The sequence below is a fragment of the Epinephelus fuscoguttatus genome, linkage group LG4 (assembly GCF_011397635.1).
Source record: "Epinephelus fuscoguttatus linkage group LG4, E.fuscoguttatus.final_Chr_v1".
Classification (NCBI taxonomy): Eukaryota; Metazoa; Chordata; class Actinopteri; order Perciformes; family Serranidae; genus Epinephelus; species Epinephelus fuscoguttatus.
In genome coordinates, this window is record NC_064755.1 from 11,958,004 (window position 1) to 11,981,790 (window position 23,787).

The following is a 23,787-nucleotide window of genomic DNA, read 5'->3' on the forward strand; positions in this document are numbered from 1 at the left end:
GTTTTAGATAGTTCACTAATCATATCTTAGCAGCTGCAATTAAGAACAGGAAGGTCATCTTAGGTCATCATAGTTAGCTAGAAACTGTTTAATCAGTGTAAAGCATTAATGGCTTCTCGCGACCACTACTGTAGCGTCCGTGTCAATTGAAAATGATGGGTGCGTCACTTATTGGTTTGGGCAAAACAAAATAACCCAACCTCCCTAGAAGAAGTCAGCTAACATGATGTCAGGCTGAACAAATTAAGTCAAACAAAATGACAATTCAGTCTGATTATTAAGTTACACCCAAAACAAGCTGGCCAATTCTGAAACACAAGCCCTTTTTACACGGAGACTGTGCAATGGGGCCACTACGAAGTCCCTTGTTTATGCCACCTTTGCATTTTTACACATAACTAAACAACGGCAGCATCATCCCCGGCCTCTAGTGTGACATATAATATACACGTCTGCAGCACTTTATTTAAACCCCCTCCAAAAAACAACATGGCAACATTAACATGGCAATAACAATCATTTACTGTCCCTGTTATGTGGTGGCTGATCTCATCCTCTGCTTGGAGGGTAAGGAGTTCTCAGACCTCATCATTTTCCCACTTTGCGGACATTTTCAGCTGCTGTTTTTCCTCATTGAGTTAGCTGCTAACTGCTATCAGCTGTTTTTAAATGACCACTGACATGTAGTTTTTTTGGCGCTGTTACTGCCTCTGATGTGGGCTCATAGGTGAGACAACTCTGTCCCCCCTATTCTACGATTGTACTTTTTACACAGAACTGCGAGATGGAATAACAGCATGAAATTCCTGCCTTGAAGAGGCAGTGTAAAAGGGGCTGCAGTTTGCATTTGATGTGTGTCCTACAAAGTGTTTTCGGGTCATTTTCATAAAATTTTCCAGCCGCACTGAAATGTCACAAAAAGGCTACATTTCATCTTGTTCCTCTCATAGCTAACATCTGGTGAGGAGTGGTACAGACATTCTGGTTACTCTGCTGAATTTCAGCTCGCTATACCTCTGTTCTGTCAGCCTGTTCTCATTCTCAGGGCATCAAATATGGCAGCTTGGTGTCTGATTGTGACACACAAAGCACCCTTTAGTGTCTGTATGAGGTGCAGTGGGCTTTTAACTAACTCCAGTATAAATTTATTGAAAACAATAAGGTAAGCGCGAAAAAAATCTGCATAGAGCAGAAGGAGTGATGGTGGAGGGGGTCAAACAAACACCGAACTTTCACCCAGGAGACTGGTGTCTGTGTTGTGTCTGAAACCAAAAGTCAATGTTGAGTGTTTTTTTTTTTTAACTCTTTTAAGAGACATATGTGTCATGTCCCATACACAATGTTACATAATATACTATACTATTTATTTGAACCCAAACCCTGACGTGTTTTCTAAACCTAAGCAAATAGTTTTGCTGCTTAGAGGGAAAGTAATTTTGGTGACGAAACCTACCTTTGTTGTGAACACGGGAGTTTATTTTGAAAAGACACTATGCATGTAACAAGCAAAAATTGACGCAATGTCCCTGAGTGTCCAAAACTGACTACAGAGAGCATCATAGTTGGAAGTGTAGAGTCACTGACCAAGCTGCCATATTTGTTGAGTCAGGCTTAGAACGTGTTGGTTTTGTCCCTTCCGCCTCTCTGTTATCAACTACGCTATGCCAAACTCCTGACCTCCAGGTGCTGTTCTTATGTGCATATTTTTCTCTTCTGCCAAAACAATGAAAGGAGCATCAAATAGTGATTTCAAACAGCTTTGTTTCCAGGTGAGAAAAATATCAGGTTAGTGCAGGTAGAAGGTCTAAACAGAGAGCCTTTAGCCTGTTTAGTGGGCCCGTACTCATGTCCACCCTGTCAGGTTAACTGGTTGTCAGTTGGACAGTAAAGGTTACCAACTAGTCTTTATACTTGTCCCAACAATGTCAACAAGATCAGTTTTGGGATAAATGTGTATACAATTTTTCTTCCAACCATGAAAGGCTTGGGTCCAAGTTATTCCATTGCCCCATGGGCAACGAACACCAGAGTCCAGTACAAAGTTAATAAAGGTGAACTGGTTGCATTCTGAGAGCGTGTGTATTGAATAAACCAAGGCCCAACCACAAATACCCCTATGTCAGTGAAAACCTGAAATACTGTGCAGCACTGTTGGCACTTTTATTGTTCTAAAGGTCAGTTACTGTGTTTTTTTTTTTTACCTACAGTATTTCTGGACAGTTTTTTTTTTTTTATAATTATGTTCTGTTCTTTTGAACTGTAATTTCTTATCTCCTTCCAACCTGCTTTGCTTTCTTCTTAAAGAAATTAGTTCAGGATACTACCACCAATGATTCTGAATGTCAGAAGGTAAAGTTTGATGTATTTATTGTACCCTATACATTCTGTTTCCTGTCAGGACGGCTCATGCACAGGGTAAAGCAGAGGCAGCGGTGGCAGCAGCTCAGAAAGCCCAGGAGGAGAGTCGCATGGCGAGGGTCACTGCCAAGCAGTTCTCCCCTTCCTTCCAGCACCCAGGAAATGGTTGGCACAAACACTCCCCAAAATCACAACACATGTATTTACTCATATTCCACACGTCTATAATCCATAAACCCAGCCAGGCAGAAAATATAGGCAGCAACACGTGTGCCTACACATGCGTGAACAAACACACGTGTGTGTATGTCTGTGTGGGATGGTGATAAAGGTCAGTGTAAGCCACCCTCCAGCTTTGCGTTTCTGCCTCTGTCACTCACACCTGTACAGCACCGCAGGAAGCCAACCCACTAGAACATGCACTACTCAGTGACACAAACACACACACCCGTGCAGACACACACTGACTATGACACATACTGTACACTCCCACACACAGATACCTGAGATGACAGTGATTGTTCTTTTGCCATCTATTCTACTCTCAGCGGCTGTCTGTTTTTATTGTGAGGACGTTTATGTCAACAAGCATCAGTGGTGACATTTTGTGACATGTTTGTGTTGATATGTTCACCCTGGACATCATCGTGTACCCTTCTTCGCATGTGAAGAAAAGTTATTACGGGTAAAGAAGGGGTCAGAGAAGGGAGGGTAGTTTAATTTTTTGGAAAAGCAGGGCAGTGTTCATTTTATCAACAAAATTTTGACAGTAAGTGACATGCTTATGTTTCAGGGCTAAATTATAACAACAATGTAAATAAAAAAAATGTTAACAACAAAAATTGCAGTGAAATCTCTGCTCATTGCCCTGATGAGTAAAGACAAGACGAAACAGTTGGCTCCGTTCGAGCAGACAGCCCAAGTAAGATCGCAGCAGCCATCTCAAAGTAGTGGTTGTTCTCCTTTGTAATCAATATCATTAGCGATTAGCTTGCCTTGCTCCATTAACACATTGTTTAAAATTTAACGGAGCCAAGCTAACTTACGGTAAACATCTATTCCTTCTGTTATATTCATCTATTCTCCTTTGAATTCTTATGACTCATAAACAGACACTAACTCACGTGGCTAACATTTAACATAATTCAGTATTCATTTTACTTCCATGTACAGTAAAGTGTATAAACATCATGTTTTCCAGCTAATGCTTGTCTGCCTTCACAACACAATTTACACATTTTCATGACTTCTGAATTATTAATCGGTTCTAAATTTAGCAGAGGACCTCAGTAATAACAGTAATATAAAGTAATAGTAATATAAATAACTTTAGGCATTCCTTTTTTTATGATATAAAAGAAGTACAGTGAGTCAGTTCTTAGCTTAGATGACTTAATACATAGGCCTAGTCAAAGGTTTGTTTGCTTCTCAATGGAACTTTTACAACCAGGAGAAATAACCTTCAGCAGCCTCCATTACACTATCATGTTGATGAAAAGCACAGATGTTTTTTTTTAACCAAATTTAAACTTTAGGTGACATTTAGTCCAGGTGCTTTGTGGCAAGTAGCAGACACACACGAGCCCCTGATGAAATGACTAAGTCAACTAGCCTTTGAGCAACACTTCAATGGCGACTTAGCAGTAATGTAGCTGGCCATGCTGTTGTGTCACACTTCATAGTGTGAACAACACAGAAGACTAAAACTAAATTTGTAATCACTGTGAAAATGAATACTGAGCAAGGGAGAGTCTATAAACTTTTTCTCATTTCACTCTTCCATTAGGATATTTATTGTTAAAAATGCTTTATGATTAAATAGTTACATTACAAAGATGTCTGGCCGTGCCATTAAGGCATTGTGTAGGCTAATTGATTTAATGGACATATTCATCATTTTGGTTTGTCTGCCATAACTTGTCTTTAGTTTTATGTCAACATGTAAATTTCAATATTGTTGGAGGGGGTTATAATGCAGGACTCAACCCTCCCTAATCACTTTCACACAGTCCCTAACATGTCATGTTATTGTCAGTTGTACTGATACTTATTGTGCTTTCATTTAAAGAAGTTTAAAGTAGTCAACAAACATGGGGACAGCATCATAGGTACCCCACCTCACCACCTCCCAAAATGTCTGTCATCTTTCTGACATCATCTGTCTCTTGCAGGCATGGAGGTGCAGCGTCCCAAACGTCAGGTGTCCAGCGAGGTGGAGGGTGAAGGCTTGTCCAGTAGCGCCGGCACTGCCGACAGCCCCGACCTCTACGTGAAGAGTGCTGCATCCGATGACCCCTCTAATGATGCTGCCACCCCTGACCTCAGCCCCCCTTCTTCTTCACCGCCCCACACACCTCCTCCACCTGCCCGGCCGACTCAACGCAGCAAGAGCGCCCGCTTCCATCGGCAGAGCGCTGTGGACCATGGGGACAAGGGGAAGGATGGAGGAGAGAGGAGTGAGAAAGGTGGCGGAGCAGGGCAGACGGAGATCCAGGTGTTGATGGAGGGAGGAAGTGGGGGAGGTGATGGTGGAGGAGGTGGAGGAGGGAAGGCGGAGTACCCACGGGCCAACAGCTGGAGCGAGGACAAGAGGAGAGCGATGTTGTCAAAAGGAGGAGGTGGGCTCAGCGGACGAGGAGCGAGCCGGACCAACGGACACAAACACAGCTCCTCTAATCACAAGTCCCGGGAGCATGGATCCTCCAATCACAGACAGGCCAGAGGGGACAGGTGGACGGAGTCCTCCTCATCTGCCTCTTGGACGTCAGGGCACAGGGGTGTGCACGGCAGGGGAGGCCGGCTGCTGGAGCAGGACGAGGAGAAAATTAGCAATTATGAGATGGAGATGAAGCCTTTACAGCCCAGAGACTCCACTACCCACAAGCCCCATGGGCACGGGGAGGAGAGGCACAGCCACAGTCACGCTCACGGAGAGGGGCGCTCGCACATCGTGCAGCGACAGAGGCATAAGAACCGTGAAGGGAGGGAGGGGAGGGAAGGGAAAGAGGGGAGGGAAGGGAGTAAAGACTCAGTGCACAAGCTGGACAGACCGGGGGAAAAGATGGATCCACGGCCGCTACGTCGGGACCTCACCCTCTCCCCCCCTCTGAGGTCCTCCCCCATCACACCAGATCAGCAGGACCACAGCCTCATGCAGAGCAAAGGCAACTCGGTAAGATGCATACTGAGCACACCAACACAACTCTGTTACATGCAAACTCAACACTTAATCTCTGAAAGATGAGATTGAAGCTGTAAGATGTTTTTTGTTTCAAGAATCTGCTGATATCCTCAACATGGCACTGGACTTTCCTTTCAGGTGTTTTGTATGGTCACTGGCTGAATCATCATTGCTTTCACTTTAAAGGGGTAGTTCAGATTTTTTAAAATGGGCTGTTATGAGGTACTAATCCATAGTCAGTGTGTTACCTACAGTAGATGTCAGTCGGCACACCTGAAGTTTGGAGAAGCAGGCTGGAGTCCAACATGGAAGCCAAGCAATGTACTGCTGTGGATGGGGTCGGCAATAAAACATATTTCAGCCACCTTAAAAAAGTTCCACCCTAAAGCAATCAGTATCAGTTTAAGTTCACGCTGTATTGAGAGTGTTTTTGCTGTTTTACCTCTCCGCCACACAGCAGTTTCTAATGGGCAAATGAAGCCGTTATGTTGTTTTCTTCAAGTCCAGACTCCATTGAGAAAAACTACAGTTTAACATCGCTGAAAACAGGAGCTGCTGGTCTACTGCTGCCCTTATCAGTTATATTTATGGTGTCATTTTGTGACTTTGACATTCAAAAGGGTTATTTCAGATTCACCAAAGTCACCCAAAAACACAAACTAACTAACTTATGTAAGCAGCAGTAGACCAGCAGCTCCTGTGTTGAGCAAGCCAAAATTACTGTTTTTGTCAATGGGGTTTGGTTGCTTTGAAGATATGTAACTAAAGCCATTAACAGCTTCCTTGTTGGAACAGGCTGTCTAACAGGAAGGTAAACCAGTGAAAATACCTTCAATATAGCATACACTTGAACTGATATTGTTTTAGGTGGGGATTATTTAGGTGGCTTAAATACATTTAGCTGCTGACCCCTTCCACAGCAGTACATTGCTTACTTTCTGTTCCAGCAACCCTGCCCTTTCTCTAAATGGGCTACATACTGAAAGACAATTACTGTATATAATACACTGACTATAGATAAAAACTTGATGCAACCCCACTTAAAAAAACTGAATTATTCATTTAACAGTCACTGTAAATAGACAGCCATAACATTAGATTACAAAAATTCCATCAGTACAGATCTGCTTTTTGCAGCTTTCTTAGGACCTTCACTGACAAACTCCTGATGAACAACCCTGTAAATATTTCCCGGTTTAAGAATTTAGCTGGAGGATTAAATGTTTCTCTTGTGTACTGTTTTGGAGGGCACGGTGGCATGGTACGAGTAGGGAGCCAAGCAAGCGGCCTTCACTCTACCTCCAGTTAGACACTGAATTCTTATCAGCTGCAGGGCTGCTGTTGAGTCTGATCTCTGACCTCCCTGTGAAGGGGGTCAGGAGGCAATTTTCTGAGGATCAAAAGTTCTTCCACAGTGAAGTTTTATTTTTTAAAAGATGTACTATGCAGGATAGTTGGTTACTGTTTTTAAACACACTTGCCAGCAAAAGAGAAAGTAAAATCCAACCCCAGATCACTCGTTTGGCGTTTGGCAAACGCCATTTATAGGTACGCGCCTATAAATATCTGGAACGCAGAAAATAAGAAGAAAATAAGAACAGGACAGAGTCTCTGCAGAAAAATACAATGACACTCACTTCTCGTGGGCCATAGGTGATACTGCTGTATGAATCTACACATTGTTTTTCATTTCTTAAGACAACATACTGGAAAGAGAGGGTTTTTTTTATTTCGCACATCTAGAAATAACCTGGAAATTTCAATGATAGAAATTCAAACTACATACATTCAGATAAACTGATTTTAAAGTAAAAGCTAAAATGTTAATGGTTGAATTTCACCATTAAAGAGGCTATAGTCAATATTTTTATATTCACAATGGATCACATGACCACTTGTTTGTAAAATATGATGTTTGTAGTGATAACCCTGCCGAGAATAATCACATGACTTTGTAGTTTCCCTCAACTCTACATAATATTTTCTTTTATTTCATTGTTTAAAATTGTCCAGCCCCACAACCTTACCATTTTGATTCAGTCTCACACTTCTCATCTGTGTTGTTTTCAGCCGTAGCAGGCAGCTGTTTTCAGCAAGAACCCGTAAAATTCAGCAGTACACCACCTGCTTAACACGAAACACTAAAAAGACTCTGTTAGCAACTAGCGGTGAACGAGCATTTAGCAGCCAAAGAACCAGATCTTTTTCTCAGGAGTTGGTGAAGACCAAAAACAGAGCCAAAAGAAAAGTAAATATTGGACTCAGGTGGACACAAACAAGTGTGCTGGATGTACGTGTTTGCTAACCAGCTAACATCTCTTCAACTGCATGTCTTTGGTCACGTGTGTGTGTGTAAGTGTATTACTAATATAATTTGCATTCTTTATGAAATCAGATTAATTTCTACATGCTTATGTGAAGTCTGATTGAAAATCCACGACCATAAACACTGTCCCTAGTGATTACAGGTGTAATGCTTTAATACGTATCAGCATCACTGTGTGTTGTCACGTGGTCAATGTACAGTATGAGCTGTGCCTGGATTTTCAGTGACAGTGATTAACAGCCTCATTCATCTAATCAAGCAGCACACTGACAAATTTGTGCTGAAAGCATTTTTAACACACGAGGACAAACAGCTGCAAAGTAAACCGGCACAGTCAGCATATTTTATTTGTTTGTTCATTTGTTATGGTTCAGTAATACACATAATAAACTAATGGCTCAATACTGTTATTGTATTATTTTTGTTAATTTGGCCATCACTCCTGCTGGTTTTCATAATAATGTACACACCTGTGTCGTGGCTGGTATCTGAGGGTGTGCTGCCTCTGCTGGACACAGCTTTACAGCTACAATGCCTCATTGTTTTTATGATACAGTTACACTCAGGGCTTTTTAAAACCTGTCTGATTGTTTGTGTTGCTAAGCCTAATGAACCGTTATAAGATTATGTCTAGCAGAGTATCTCTACAAATTAATCTGATGGGTACATTATTATGATAACTGATTTTAAGGGATGGCTCAAACAAAGGGAGAACAGATCTAGAATTAAGATTTAAAAAGAAAAAAATCACACCAAACTGGGTAAAACATGTACTGTAGCAATGACATTTTTCTTCACAGGAAACAGCACCAGACCAAAAGTACACATGCTCCTATGTCCATACACAAAGGAAAATATTTGCATTGTACATTTCTGCAAAACAAGGACATGTTACATTTCCACATTTCATATGTATCAAATCAATGTCTTTAATGTGATGTAATATATGAGCTGACTGTGTCATCTGGAGGTGGAGGGGATGGTGGATGGCGTGACACCTAGGCTAGAAACCTGCCAAGTTGCAGACCACTGTTCGAGACCAACAAACAACAAAACCTATTGTGATTTAGCGAGTCATCACTGTGTTTTTAGTAGCTTTTTGGGCACCCACTTGGCTGTTTTGTAGCAACCCACGTGCAGTGATAGTGCCACGAAAACTAGTTCTGTTGTACATCACTGCTTTTCCTGACAGGGTGTGCCACCAAAACCATGTATTTTAAGCCACAGTGTTATATAACCCTAACTCTAACCCTAACCGAGGGGTTTTGTGCCTAAACCTAACTACAACTTAACCACAGCGCTGTTGAAAACATAAAGTTTCAACATATTCACCATATAATAATGTGCAAATGTAAGGCATTGGTGGTTTGCAGAAATGTACAATGCCAACATTTTTTCGGTGACTGGGTTGCCATACACAAATAAATTTGAACAGGGAAGTGCACATACTTAGTGTGCACATGTTGCTTATCTTTGAATAAATCCTTAGATTCCCTTAAGCCTGCATTAATTAATTATGGGCTGCTTTGGCGCCTTTGTAAAGTTGATATTTCAAATGTTTTAGATAGTAATAGCAATAGTAGTTGAGATTGAAAAGGCACAGAGCAACATTACATTAGCATTTAATTGCTAGCATTCAACTGTAGTCGTGTTTCTGTCCACCTAACGAATGAAAAATATCTGGCTCTTCAGCAGCTTAATGCTACACTGTGTTCACCAGCTAGTCACCAGCTTTGTTCGTCTGCTGTCTGGTGCTGGGCAGGTAGCTCAAAGTAAGTTTATCAGAGCTTTTTGCCAAAACAGCTGCTGGAAAACACTTGTGACAATGTTGAGACTGAAACAAAACCTAAATGTTGCATTCCACAACAAGTTGGAAAAATTGCTGTAAAGTTCTGTAGAACTGAAATGAACTGTTGAGTGAGTTGATAATTCTTTGAAGTTTCATCACTGTAGAGGTGTTTCCATCAAGCTGTTTTAATGCAAGTTTCCAATTTGCACATAAAAAACCTGGAAATGTCAAAAATTTGAAGGAGGTGGAAACTTTTGGTTAAAGTCAATAGCGACTAAGTGGAATGGAAAGAGATTCAGCCAATAAATGATGATGTACAGTCATTGTATAGGCCACTGTAAGTTCTGTTTGTCATCTCTGGCTGGTTTTTAACACGCATTTGTATGCACACAGGGATGTTACCAAAACTCTTCTAAGAGCACATAGCTGTGATATAAATTGTTAAAAAAAAATCTCTATTTTCATTGTTCAGTGTGCTCTCCGTTATTATACATCTATTGTTTTCCTTTGTTTGAGGTTTAATTGGGGCTCTTTGAAATATGTCATTTCATTGCACCTTCTTCTGCAGCGTCACCTCACAGGAGAATTAGAGCCACCTGCTGCTTATCTCGCAGAACCACCTCCCAATACTTGCATAACATTAGTGGATAGAAAAGTACACAAATTTGCATTCTCTTTTGCCAATCTTCTGAAAATTTGATTAAAATTTGCGCTACATTTGGATGGAAATCCAACTTATGAGTGACCCATTTCACTTTACATGTGATCATTCTGTCCATTGTTAATATAAAAATATTGATCATAGCAGCTTTAAATTTCAGTAGTTTGGACCTCTGCATGGCTCTGTTTGGCCCTAATATCACCCTGGACAGCAGCTGTATGGTGCATTTGTCATATCTGTCATGTCACTGCCACACATTGATTTGACTAAAAGGATTTGTTGCCCACTGTCATGTGGATACATTCCATCCCCAGTGACATAACACAATGTTATCCCACATATTAAGATAATCCTGGGGGAGAGGCACAAGGTTTAACCTTGTGAAATAAAGAAAGATTTTTTTGTACTATGAGCAAGCAGGGGGGGATTACGCTGTTTTAATATAATTTTTTGGCTACGTCTGGTGGACGGCCCCAACCACACTAATCCTGGACGATAATACGGTCACAGCATTAGCTAATGAAACCAACAGGAAAATCAGCTGCAAGTTGATACCATACATCGTATGCTACAGACATCCTGAGCGCTAATACAATCTCTCTCTCTCATACACAAACACACACACACACACACACACGCACTTGTGTGTTAACTGTTAAATACAGTTCCATACTCCTCACACAACTTAAATACAAATTTGTCCGCAGTGGTGTGATGCCGAAATGAAGAAGTCGGATATTTGGTACTTCAGTGGCTGATGGTGCTACCTGCTACATGAAAACCTGAAGCCTAAACCACACACACACACACACACACACACACACACACACACATACACACACACACACACACACTCAGATATACAGGCGGAGAGACAACCCCAACGGTCCTCTCTGCACCTTAGTAACAGCAGACTGGCAAACTAGCCCCTTCCTCACAGAAGGCCCCCTATTGGTTAACCAGCGCTCTGTTGCTAGGGAACAGCTTATGCCTTGCTTCAACGGCGGCCAATCGGTGGGCGTGTGTCAGTGACAGGGGGGCGGGGGGTGGTTGGAGGTGGGGTGTATGTGTGTGCTTGTGTGTGTGTGTGTGTGTGTGTGTGTGTGTGTTTGCAGCCGCAGAGAAGCAAGTGAGATTTGTGTAAGACAGGTTCACAGCATACACAGATACTATCACACTCTGATAAATACACACAGGGAACACTGCGAACACCATGGGAACAATGGGGCTGCTCTGACACAGATGTGAGCGCGCACGCATACACACACACACACACACACACAAAGGACCTCTTTTTGTTAATCAATCAATCAATCAATCAATCAATCAATCAAACTTTATTGATAAGGTGCTTTTTGCAATACAAAAGTACATTACATAGAAACAAAAAAGAGATGCTTACTCTCTGACTGTATCCAGTATGGAATCTCTGTACCAAAATAGCACTGCACCTCTGTGTCCACTAAAAGACATCAACCAGTCGTCATCATGGAACACAGAAATGAACCTCTGTGCATCCCAAAGGCTCATATTTACAGGAACAACACCTCAGTAAGATGTGTCCCCAGACGACTGAGCCTTTCATGGCCCTCAATAACAAAAAGTAACATGATGACAAAGAGATCTTGAAAGTGAAGAAATAAAATGACATTAAATATGAAGGAACAGGTTAGTGGATAAACCAGTAACTATGAGCTAAAAAAAAAAACATCTTAAGATTTTGCTTTCCAACAGATTGTGATGCCATCCGCCCCAGACAGACACAAAAACCTGCTTCTCTGTTGTTCTTATAAATCATGGGACAACTTAAAAGCCAGTGCTGAACAAAGGAGCAGATTTAGCAGGGCCCCTTCTCTAAAGCGTATTTCACATGTAATCAGTCACCACTCCAGTGAGTGATTTGAAAACCAAGAGTAGAATATTAAAATGTACAAAGAAGAATCCACAATCAAAGAGACTTTAAAACAGAATATCTACACATAATATGTCCTCTCCTGCTGACTGTGGTCAGCACACATGCTGCTGCATTTTGGCTGGGCTGCAGTTTATGTAAAGCTTTCTTAGGTGGGCCACAAAAGAAAGCAAGCCTGCTAGTGGTAAGCACGCATAGGCTTGTTGGTATCTTCGTAGGAGAGATGTGGCTGTACTTTTTCAGTATTTTCTAAGATGATAAAAGGCAGTGCTGGTGGTATTTTAGAGCATCAAAATTCAGATGTGGATCAAAAATCAGACCGAGGTTACTAGCTTGGGCCTGATGTTTCTCAAGGATTTCAGTGCACTGCACAACATCTTTCTCTGAGGCTGTGCTGTAAATATTTAGAAAACAATAAAATATCTTTATATATTTTAAAAAGCAGGATGGTGGGTGGTGGTGTCGCATCATTATCATGGAGGAGACCAGGGTTTGCATCTTATCCCAGACCTGCACTGCATTGTTTGATATCTGTAAATGGTCTATAGGGCAATGAAAATCAATTTTCTGTTCACTGGTAATACTTTCAGTGGTTGCATTTAAAGTCTGAACAACAGTGGTACTAGATTGTAGCCTTGGGGCATCCCACAGGTCAGTATTAGCAAAATAGTGGTCACTAATACCCTTTTTGTTTAAGTGGTTCCACTCGAGATTCTGTAACCTTCTTGCGATTGTGAACCAGCTCGCATCTGCACCAGTTGTGAGCAGAGCAATTGTAATCAAGGATCTGTCATTACCAGAGGGCATTACACAGCGCACAACAGAATTAAACAGTAGAAGCAAGATGACCGATTGCATTAATTACCTGTGAGCTGTTATCAGTTGCAGATATTTGTTTTTATAAATAAAAAAAGAAGCATGGGCCAACTATTAATAATAAGGAGATGTAGAAGAGTATTTCATGCAAGACTTCGTCCTCTCTTTCCAGTGTCCAGAATATGACACACCCAGCTGTGTTATCAAGGTTTGCACTTCAGGTCAACTAAAACAAGCTAAGACAAAAACAAGGTAATGTGCAAACAAGGAGTTGCCTATTTACACATTCAACAAACATGGAGCAACATTAGCATTCATTTCATCTGGGTTCTGGCCACCTAAAGTCCAGTATTCACCCTACTCTCAGCTCTGTTCTGGCCTCCAAGCTCCTTATCTGCTAGCTTCTAATTTTGTCTGTCATTTGGTGCTGGGCAGGTAGAGTACAGTGGGTTTATTATAGTTTGTTTGCTGAAAACAGCTGCCTGCTGCTGCTGTGAATACTGTAGGGGTTGATAAGAGTGGTAAAACTGAACAAAATTAAATTTGTGGGTATTAAGACTAAAGATTAGCCAAATGAAAAGCTCTGCGGATCATTTTCATGGTGCTAGTCACTGTCATTTTCGCATTACACATAGTCATTTGATTAGTTATTGATATAAAAATATCACTTGGTGAAGCATTAAGGTAAAGATAAATGTTAAAAACGGTCTTTCTAGTGATTTTACTGCATAATTGTTTAAAGTTGGCCTAAAGGACACATCTAACTTTTCTGTAAGAGATGTTTCACAGTGGCAGCTCTCGGTGCCAGGGGAAGATGCCAGAAACCAGGAAAATGACTTGTTCTTTGCCAGCACTTCATCCTCAGGATAATAAGCATTCTGTTATGAAAAGTGTTCGGCAGGGTCAAGGGAGCTGGTGGTGAGATTAAGCTGCATTTCTCTTTTGAAGACAGCAAAGTGATTTTAAGCAAAGGGAAAAGAATGGCAAAGAGGGGCTCACACTTTTTGTACCATGATTATACTTAACCTGATCTTTGTTATCTCTGAGGAGTACTGCTCTGTGCTCTGTGCTCTGTGCTCTGTGCGGTTTTTATGATTTTAAACCACAAAGATTAAGGAAAAAACGTCTCTGCTGAGGTGTTTTTGAAAAGTAAATAGTAGTTAAAAAATAGGTTGTGAGTTCAGCATTTTTGGTGCTGCACGGTCCTTTAGTCATACTTGAGGAATGAAGTAATAAAAGACCTACTGATTTCAAAGTGCTATACCAGTCACTGAAAGAGTAAAATAAAATGACTCAGAAATACATTGCAAGTACTGTCACTTATTACAGATAAACAATAACATGTATAAAATGCAGTTGGATATTTGCTTCAGATTCATCAACCTAAATTGCTACACCTCCAATACAATACAATTCCTTTAGAAGAGAATTAAGTGAAAAAAAGGGGGTTCATGCAATAATTTATGTGAGAAGTGGCATGCCATCTCTTTATTTCTCAACTATTTTTCCTCAGTTTTTTCCCCAAAAAAATGGAAGGAAAAAACAATGTACTGTAAATTTGTATGGAAACTGTAAATTTTTTTGACAAAACTCAGTTTTCTTTCTTGAGTCTTTCTTGAGCTGAATGTGCAGAATTCTTAAAGCAATTGCTCAACATTTTGAGAAATACATTTATTATATTTCTAGCAGAAACTTAGATCAGATCTTTATGCTAACATGACACTACAACCAGCAGCATTTATCTTAACTTAGTGTTAAGACTTGAAAAAGGGTGAAACAGCTAGCTTGGCTCTGCCCAAAGGTCTGAAAAATTGCATACTAGCACCTCTAAAGTGCAGTGATCAACATGTCAGTATCTTTTTTTTTTTTAGCAAATACGTGTATTTTCAAGCATGTCCCACTTTTTGGTTAAAGGAATACTTCACCCACCAAATTACCATTCTTATATCAATTTATCACCCATGTTACACATAATTTCTCAAGAAAACATGACTATTCTTGCATGTCACCAGTGAATAAAGAATCCAAAAACAGAGAAAGTTCTTATGAGTTAAAGTCATATATGTCCCATTTAACAACAGCAAAACTATATCAAAACAGCCATTAACAAACTCGGACACAACTCGTGCAGTATAATCCAAGTCTCATTTATTCAGTCATGTGCTCAGTACTTCCCAAACCCATGCATTTTCACTTAAACCTTAGTATATAATACTGAACTGAAAGTGACACTTATCTATGCTCTTTTCAAAGCCGGAGTCCATTGGAAAAAAACAGTAAATTTAGCTTGTTGATCATGGAAGCAGCTAATCTACCACTGCCTCCATCAGTTAGTTTGTTTGTGTTACTATGTGACTTTGGTGTTTTAAAGGATTAGTTTGGATTCACCAAAGTCACAAAATAATGCAAAGAAAGTACTGATTGAGGCAGCGATAGACCAGCAGCTCCTGTGTTTAACATGATAAAATGAATGTATTTGTTTATGGAATCTTCTTGGAAGGTAAGAGAGTGTAGATAGTTTTTACTTTCAGTTCAGTTTTTCATGGTCAGGTTTAAGTGAAAATGCATGTGTTTGGGAAGTACTGAGCATATGGCTAGAAAAATGAGACTTGGATTATACTGCATGAGTTGTGTGAGAGTTTGTAAATTGATGTTTTGATATAATTTTGTTGTTAAATGTGGACCCCAATGACTTCTATTCATTAAGACTTGTAGTTTACTGGAGGCCAGTTTCCATTGGATTTACTCATTGAAAATCCTAATTGTGAATGGTTATCCTCCATCAGCACAAATGAAATAATTAGACTGAAAAATAATCAGTTTATTCAAAGTCAGGAATTGTACTATAGTGCATGGACTCATAAAAAGCACACATTTTCTCACTGAATAGAGGTAAAGAAAAAAGGCTAATGATTAGAGGATTTCATCCACCTGCTCTGGTAATTATCTATGACACAGATCTGTGATAAGCCTATCACCGGATTGATCAGCAGAAACCTTGTTAGCAGCCACTCTGGACAAATTCATTTAAAACAATGTTGCACTAATGTTGCTTGGTATCAGCGTGCATGGTTACTCAGAGTCCCATTTTCCCTCTCCCATTGCAACTATTGTTAATATTATTTCAGAGGTAGACTTAATTAAAAACATAGGTGTTCTGTGCCTCCTCTTCGGGTAAATCCTCCGATAAGACCAAAATACTCTTTATTTTCATTATGTATGAGGGATTCTTTGTGAGCTATGAAGAAAAACTGCTGCATCGGTGAGAATGTCAGTGAATATACTAGACTCACTTTAACATATTTATCCAGAGTGGACAGGTGGTCAGAAAGACTGGCCTTCACCCACACGACCCAGGTTGTCAGCAAGCATCTGTTTAAGTGTCACTGAGCAAGACAGTGACTCCCCGCCAGCTCCAGGCTGCTGTTCTGCAGCCGAGTTCGCCCTTTGACCTCCCTCTGTCAGAGAAGGTGGGCCTCCCTGTGGGATCAACACGTATTATTTATCTTAAGATGCAAATTGCTCCTTCATCATTTCACTGCGTATATGCATCATCATTGCTGCTGGGTCTTATCTCCATGTGCTGCAAAGATGCTACAAATATGAAATAACATTACAATTTGTTTAATTTTCTTGACATATTTTTAAGCTTGGTATTATGCCATGTTTCCACAAACCAACAAAACAATATAAACCAGATATCTAGAAACAGTGGTAAAGTGAAAACTAAATCTGTTTAGTTATATCAGATTGTCTAAGAAAGTAGGTTGACATAGTTTGCTTTGTATTTATCTAATTGCTTTGTATCCATTGGTAATTGTGTCCCACTGATCTGTGGAGTTCCTCAAGGCCCAATCCTGGGACTTCTCCTATTCTCCCTCTATATGCTCTTTTTAGGGCACAATATCCATCAATATTCGTCTTTGTTATTGCTATGCCAATGATGTCCATCTTAATGTATTTGTAAAACTAGGGCAATTGTTTAATTTGACTATTTTACCTAATTTTCATGAAATGAGAGCCTCATAGTTTCCTGCAGTTAAATCACAAAACTAAGGTTGTCACAGAGGTTCCTTGGCTTCTAACTCAGACACCTTCAGTTGGTTATTCAGTCACAGATCACCAAGATATTCCCATTTATCTGTCAAACAGCTCGAAAAACATTGTTTTGTATCATAACGTCTGGACTATAGCAATCCATTGTATTCTTGTTTAAGCCAAGGAGCTGTAGCACTACCAACAATGACATCACAGCCTTCCCACATGGACCTGGTGCTGGCTTTACTTCACTGATGTTCTGTAAAATTTAGGATTGAATTCAAAAGATGTGGCATCACACAATTGGGTTTCATCCTATTAATGATGGGAGCTGATCACATATATATCAGGTTGCTTACCCTGATTTGTTCTTATTCTTCAATTATTTTGAATTAGGAGGAAATGCTTTTTATTGTCATTTTTATAACTGTGAAGGACTTCGCAACCCTGGTTTTGAAATGTGCTGCATAAATAAAGTTTTACTTACTTACTAACCTACTTGTTATTTCTAAAGGCATTTTAGGCTAGACAGAGAATAATCAGGCTGATCTGTGGGTATATCCAGTAATTGAAAAAGAGGATGGTTTTCTCCACATATCTGATGAGAACATCAGCCACACTGTGGCTGACATTAACTCATAAGAAAATTTCCAAATCTATTAGTTTTCAGCATCACATAGCAACACTAAAGCCAATATCAACATTTATGCAACATAAGGGAATGTTGCTGCTGTCAGGTGAAAAGCTTACATCTTCACAGTGTGAGAGAATTGTATTTAACTTGACACCCAAGTGTTTAAGTTTTAGATTCTTTTTTTTTTTTAAGATTTTATAAACCCCAGAGCTGTAGGATTTTCTAAATCAGTAAAAGAGCCCCCATCAGAGGAGGTGACAGTTACTAGAATTCACCCGACAGCAGTGGGATGTGATTGATGTGCATGCAGTTATGCAAGGACCGATAACGTGATGTTAAAAGTATGACATTATTTCAACACACACAAAAATCCTCTTATTACCAATGACTTTGTAGAAATACGTTGATAAAATAGGGGAGAATCATCACTCTTTATGTGAAAAACTGGAGTTTGGTCCTTTAAACTGTTAAAGGGGACCTTATATATAGTCAACGGTGAAACATGTTCATATTAGCATGGCCAAAGTTTCACATAAGGGCATAAACATATGTAGAAGTACTCCCTGTGAGTCTTCCTACTGTTCTGAACTTTATGGGCTCTAGTTTCGCAGACCGGGCGAGGCGGAGGCGCAGCGCACCTGCGCTTCGCCAACTGGGTGTGGCCAGGCGGATTTTGCAAGTTTGGCACACCGTGCGTGCTGGCGCAGCTACTCGTCTGTCCCACCTCCGTCCCACCTACCTGCGCAAGTCGGAAAGAGGGAGGAGAGAAGGCGTGGAGTGGGTTTTACACACATCACACCAATCAAATGAGCCCCTCTCCTCGCCCTTAAATGCACCGCGCGAAGGTGTAATGAGAGTTTATTCAATTCGCCATGGCAGAAGAGAGCAGCAGCGTCAGACGGCCAAACTTCTCCCAGGAGGAAACTGACGTTTTGGTCCAGAAGGTCCAAGCTCGCAGTGTCTGAATATACGGAACTGCGAGCACGGGCTGATGGTGCAAAGGTAGCCTGGGAGGAGGTCACCACAATTGTAAATCAATGTTGCGTTTCTCTCATGCGCGTGCGCTCTCTCTCTTTCTCTCTCGCAGCCTCACTCTGTTTCTTTTCTTTTGACTTTCCTAAGATGACAGATGCTGAATATATACTCCCTATCTGATGCTGTGGCTGTTTGTGGTTGGCTGAGAGGGATGTGAACTCATTAGTTTGCAGCTGTGTTAATCAAATCAGGTTGGGTTTCCATTACGCGTGCCAAACGTGCCAAACGGTGCCAATCCCCTTTGATCTGACATCAGATGTGACGGGACAGTCGATATAGAGATACATTTATGTGCTGATTGCAGATAGTTGCATTGAATAGTGTTTTTTTGGGTATTTATTGCATTGTTAATGTGCCTGGTATTCTGGAAACCTGCCTGTGAGGTTTTGGTGACGTGTGCGCACTGTCCGCCGGTCAGTGAAACTTCGGCTTACACCGGCTGCGCTCCGCCTGCGCTGACAGTAGACCTGGTTTCAGCTGGCAAGCTTTTAGTGCACCTTCGGCGAAGCCTTTTGGCACGAAACTGTCACTGCGCTAAGCTGGATCTGTCGCCCCCCCCCCCCCCCCCCCCGCTGCGCTGCCACACCCATCTCGGCGCACCTCGGTCTGCCAAACTACCAAACTGAGCGCGCCTCGGGTTGCGCTGCTCGAAACTAGCTCTGTGCGGGGTTCACCACCCTGCGCCACACCGGGAAACTAGAGCCCTAAGTGTCCAACAGGTTGTTTTTTTTACTGTGGCTACAGTATGATGTCATAGTGTGATGGATCTCTTAATATAGTCATCTGCTCCAGGCATGCTGCAAGTGTTTAGATTACATAGCCTACACTGCTGAATGTAGCTACATGCTAACATCAGGGAAACATGTAAATTTGGTTGCCGATGTTCTTAATTCTCCCCAGTTTGGATCAAATTTCTCCTGGAACATGTCCGCTTGTGTTTAAAACCTTATATTGGGGATTTTTTTAGGGTAGAACATACCGCTATTCTCCGTTATAGTCATTACCTGGCTGCAATGATGGTGCAGAGAGATACAGAAGACCCGGAAATACTGACCAATCAGAGCAGACTGGGCTTTTTTGAAAGTGGGGTTTAAAGAGACAGACAGATGGTGAACACAGGTTTTCCAGCAAAGACAGTATGAGGTTAATAAAGTGTTTTTAACTATTAAAACATGTAGCAGAAACATCAAATACAAGTATAAACCTGAAAATAAGCATAATAGGTCCCCTTTAGTGTTTAGTCACACCACCTCACTACCTATATATATATATAAAACCACTGGTTGGTTATTAGGTGTGTGTTCCCCTTTACTTTATTGACATAATAATGACCAACTGTGGTAATAAGAAATGTCTAGGCCTTTCTGCATTGCTTTGGTTAGAAGGTAAATGGATGAATATAAATGACTGCGCACATTTGTATGTCTTAGCAGGTTAGATATACTGTCTGTATGAAAACAGCCTTGTGTGTGAGCTCTGAGTGTGTGTCCTGATTATTGACACTCTCGCCTTTTCTCTCTTTCTCTCTCTCTCTCTCTCTCCCACGCAGGCCTACAGCTCTATCCTGGTTGTCATGGTGATTCTGCTCAACATTGGAGTGGCTATTTTGTTTATCCACTTTTTTATTTAAAGACAGCACCGCTTTCAGAGTCAGCCTATCTATGCTACAACAACTATAAATTCATATGAGTATTACGACCAATCTGCCACCCCTTCGTGTTCCTGGTGGGAGGACCGCAACCGGCCGAGGGAAGACGAGGACCAAGGAGGGCTCCACCAATATTTGGGCTAAAGGTGGCTAACCCGGGCTAACCTCGGCTACACTCTCCCCAGTCATCTGGAGAGAGATGCCGAAGTGTGTAGCCCAAAGAAGTGGATGAAAGAGGGGGTGAACCAGTCCAGGTAACTGGACCACAGGGAGATTATATAGTCCAGAAACTGGACTTAAATGAGCTTCAGCAGTTCACAAATAGACTCAAATGGGCTGTACCGGTCTGATCCCCAGGCCACGAGAGCTGCAGCTGGCATTACAGCAAGATGTCTGCTTCCACTGTCTGCAGACAGGACTGACAAGACAGACTTTTTCATCTTCAAATCATAGTTTTCAACAGATTTGTAACTTATAATTTATTTATTAACATTTTCTCTCATGTACAATATGTTGATGGATATATTCTTTATTTTGTAACCCTCCACCCCTCTTTATATAACTCCTGCCTTTTGGTTCCTCCGCCTGCCCTGGTGTTGTTACTGGTGGTACAGGGTGTGTGTTAATGTGTGTGTGTGTGTGTGTGTGTGTGTGTGTGTGTGTGTGTGTGTGTGTGTGTGTGAGCTGGCTGTATACATGGTTGATGGCTCCCTGTCCAAGCACACACACTGACACACTCATTGCTTTTACCTCATTCCTCTCATTCATTCGTCCTTGCTCTGATGTCTGTCTCCTCTCATTCTTCATCTCATGCTGAGAGTGAGAATTTTGTGTGTGTGCATGCGTCTGTGCGTCTCTGCATACTGTATTTATAGTATGTTTGCAGTGTACATGTTTTTTGTGCAGAATGTGAGCGTGTTTGCGACTGCATCAAGACGGCATGTCTTCATGCGTGTGTATGTATTTGTGTGCGTGTGCTCTCCAAGTAGCTCAGTGGCCTTTCACGCTGTTCATGAACTTTACAGGAGCATCTCATGAGAGCGCAGTCACCGCTCATCCACATCTAGCCTACTAGCATCAGCTGACAGCTGTGCTCTCTCCATCTCTCCCTCCTACTCTCTCCCACCTCCACACACACCAGTCAGAGGATGGAGCTTCCTCTGAGTTGGTGGTAGTTCAAGACAGACTGTCCTTGGCAAAGCCCTGCACCTACTGTACCACTAGCTGAGATATTTAGAGGAAATACTGCATTCAGTGAAGCAGAGCCTGTATGTGTAACACCAGAACTACAGTTTAAAGACAATATCATATTGATAAATCAGTGTCTCCCACTGCTTCTCTCAAAACATAACCTGATGACAACAACAACATCTTTTATACTATACTTGCAAGATGTCTGAAAAAAATACTAGTCACCACCTGCCTTGCTTTTGTAGCGCAATCGATAAAAGTACAACAATGCATGCATATGTACTGTAATATCTTAGTTGTGCATTGGATCTGAAAGCATAAAAAGCTTCAGAAGCACATGCGACATGTTAAGTTTTGATAGGAGCAGTGTCTGGAGAGAAGACTATTTGATACTGATCATGAAGCTGGGATAAAACAGCAGAGTCAAAATTTCTGTTATTGATCTTTTCTGGGTTAAATGAAACAAAGTGAAACCTCTACGTTAGGCTAAGTGATACTCGGAGCAGCCTGATAGGAACAAACTGGAAATGATGCAAATCTGTTGTTGTGTAGTAGCAAGCAGTGGGCAGGATCAAGGTCAGGATTTACAGCCTCCTTTCCTCAGCTTCTTCTCCAATCATCCTAAACCATCTATGACAAACAAACAGACACAAACACCAGTCATAATTTAATTATGTTTTATAGTAACTGGGTATGTGTGTGTCTCAAACCCATCTGGCAGACCAGCCTCTGTGTTTGTTTGCATATGTGCACATGAATGCTCATCGGACTGTGTGAACATGTGTGTGCATCCTGCTCCTTCCACGTGATTGGATGGGATGGCAGAGCCTATTGCCATCGGTAACAACTTCCAGGAGGCAGGGAGGTTCGCTGTTGTTTTTCTGTCCGACAGCGTTTCTCAAACTACGGACTGGAACTCAAACTCGGCTGTAGGCTCATTTCTGGTGTTTCCCCCACATTATTACAAGAGTACAGTCTAATGTGCCTGCACCCCGAGAGGCAGAACGATGTAATTTTCGTTTCATTTCAGTCCCAGACTGAAAAAGGTTCAAAAAGCTCTGCTGTATGCCATCAGCCTGGTGACGATGCCCTGCGTCACCCTGTTAGTCCGCAGCATGCTACAGCATGCCAAGCTCTCTCTCTATAGTTTGACTCTCTTTCTTTCTTTCTTTCTTTCTTTCTTTCTTTCTTTATGTTTCTGGGAATTACTCTGTTTTGTTTTTGAGTTATGTGGAGAAAATAATGAAAGTGTTTGAAAGAAAATGACTCCCGGCTCCTGTGTTTTTAATCTTTCTCTGTCTTTGTGATGCGGTGTTGTGTTTTCATACTTTTTCTGTCTGTGACTGTGTGTTAGGCAGCATCCCTGATGCAGAGAGGGAGTGGCACAGGCCTGGTTAAGAGGGAGGGGTGTGGTAACTATAGCAACCTTAACTAAATTTTCTTCCGTCAGAGGGTGGGCGGGGCTTGCCGTTGGGGGCGGGGTTTATCTCTTGAGAGCTGTGTTCTCAATGAGAGTGAGGATGGGGGGCGGCTGTATTGACTGAGAGAGGAGAAACATGAAGAACTACACAGGAGGGCACAGTGAGGGGAAAATGAGGCTATAAATGTTTAATCAAGTACATCTGTGTTTAATCAACATTTTAAAATAATTTTTTGGTGTGTGACGTTTTCATCATGCGCGACCATGCACAGCCAGGTGTCATGATGGATGCAACGCCACATCCAACAGAGAGGATGCTGCTGCATCAGGTATCAACATGGACATCTGCCGCCATCTTCTGGTCCTGGGTATGAACTACATAATAACGGCAAAAGAGGGCCTTGGTTCTCACCAGTGAGTTAACAATGAAGATACTATTTTACTGTAGATGTAATATGGATCATTGCTGCCGCCATGCTGCACCTAAAGTATTTTGATACAGTAGTTTTAGTAAATCATCAGCTGGGCTGAATAGAAATCACATCACCACATCTTCCAGCTATGGATGGATTACTGAATGGGCCACAGGGAACAGGCCCAGAGGGCCAGAGTGTCAGGGCCCCTCTGGCATGACAACATAAAGACCAGGAAACAAGCTTGATAGACCTTAAAGAAACATAAAACAGCTGCAAAGAGACACAGTGATACTCACAATGACTACTACTACAGACTCAAAATGACTACCAGGAGACACAAAAAGATCATAAAGTGATGCAAA

General features: G+C 41.4%; 1 protein-coding gene across 1 annotated transcript in view; it reads left to right on the forward strand.

Annotated features, from left to right (window-relative positions):
* jph3b (junctophilin 3b) overlaps positions 1-22,877 on the forward strand; it is a 65,826-nt gene extending 42,949 nt beyond the window's left edge. The window contains exons 4-6 of the mRNA XM_049574822.1: positions 2,399-2,523; positions 4,530-5,530; positions 20,300-22,877. Coding sequence (XP_049430779.1) covers positions 2,399-2,523; positions 4,530-5,530; positions 20,300-20,380 — 1,207 coding nt within the window. The 3' untranslated portion in view covers positions 20,381-22,877. The remainder of the gene's footprint in view (positions 1-2,398; positions 2,524-4,529; positions 5,531-20,299) is intronic.
* Positions 22,878-23,787: the final 910 nt, after the last annotated feature.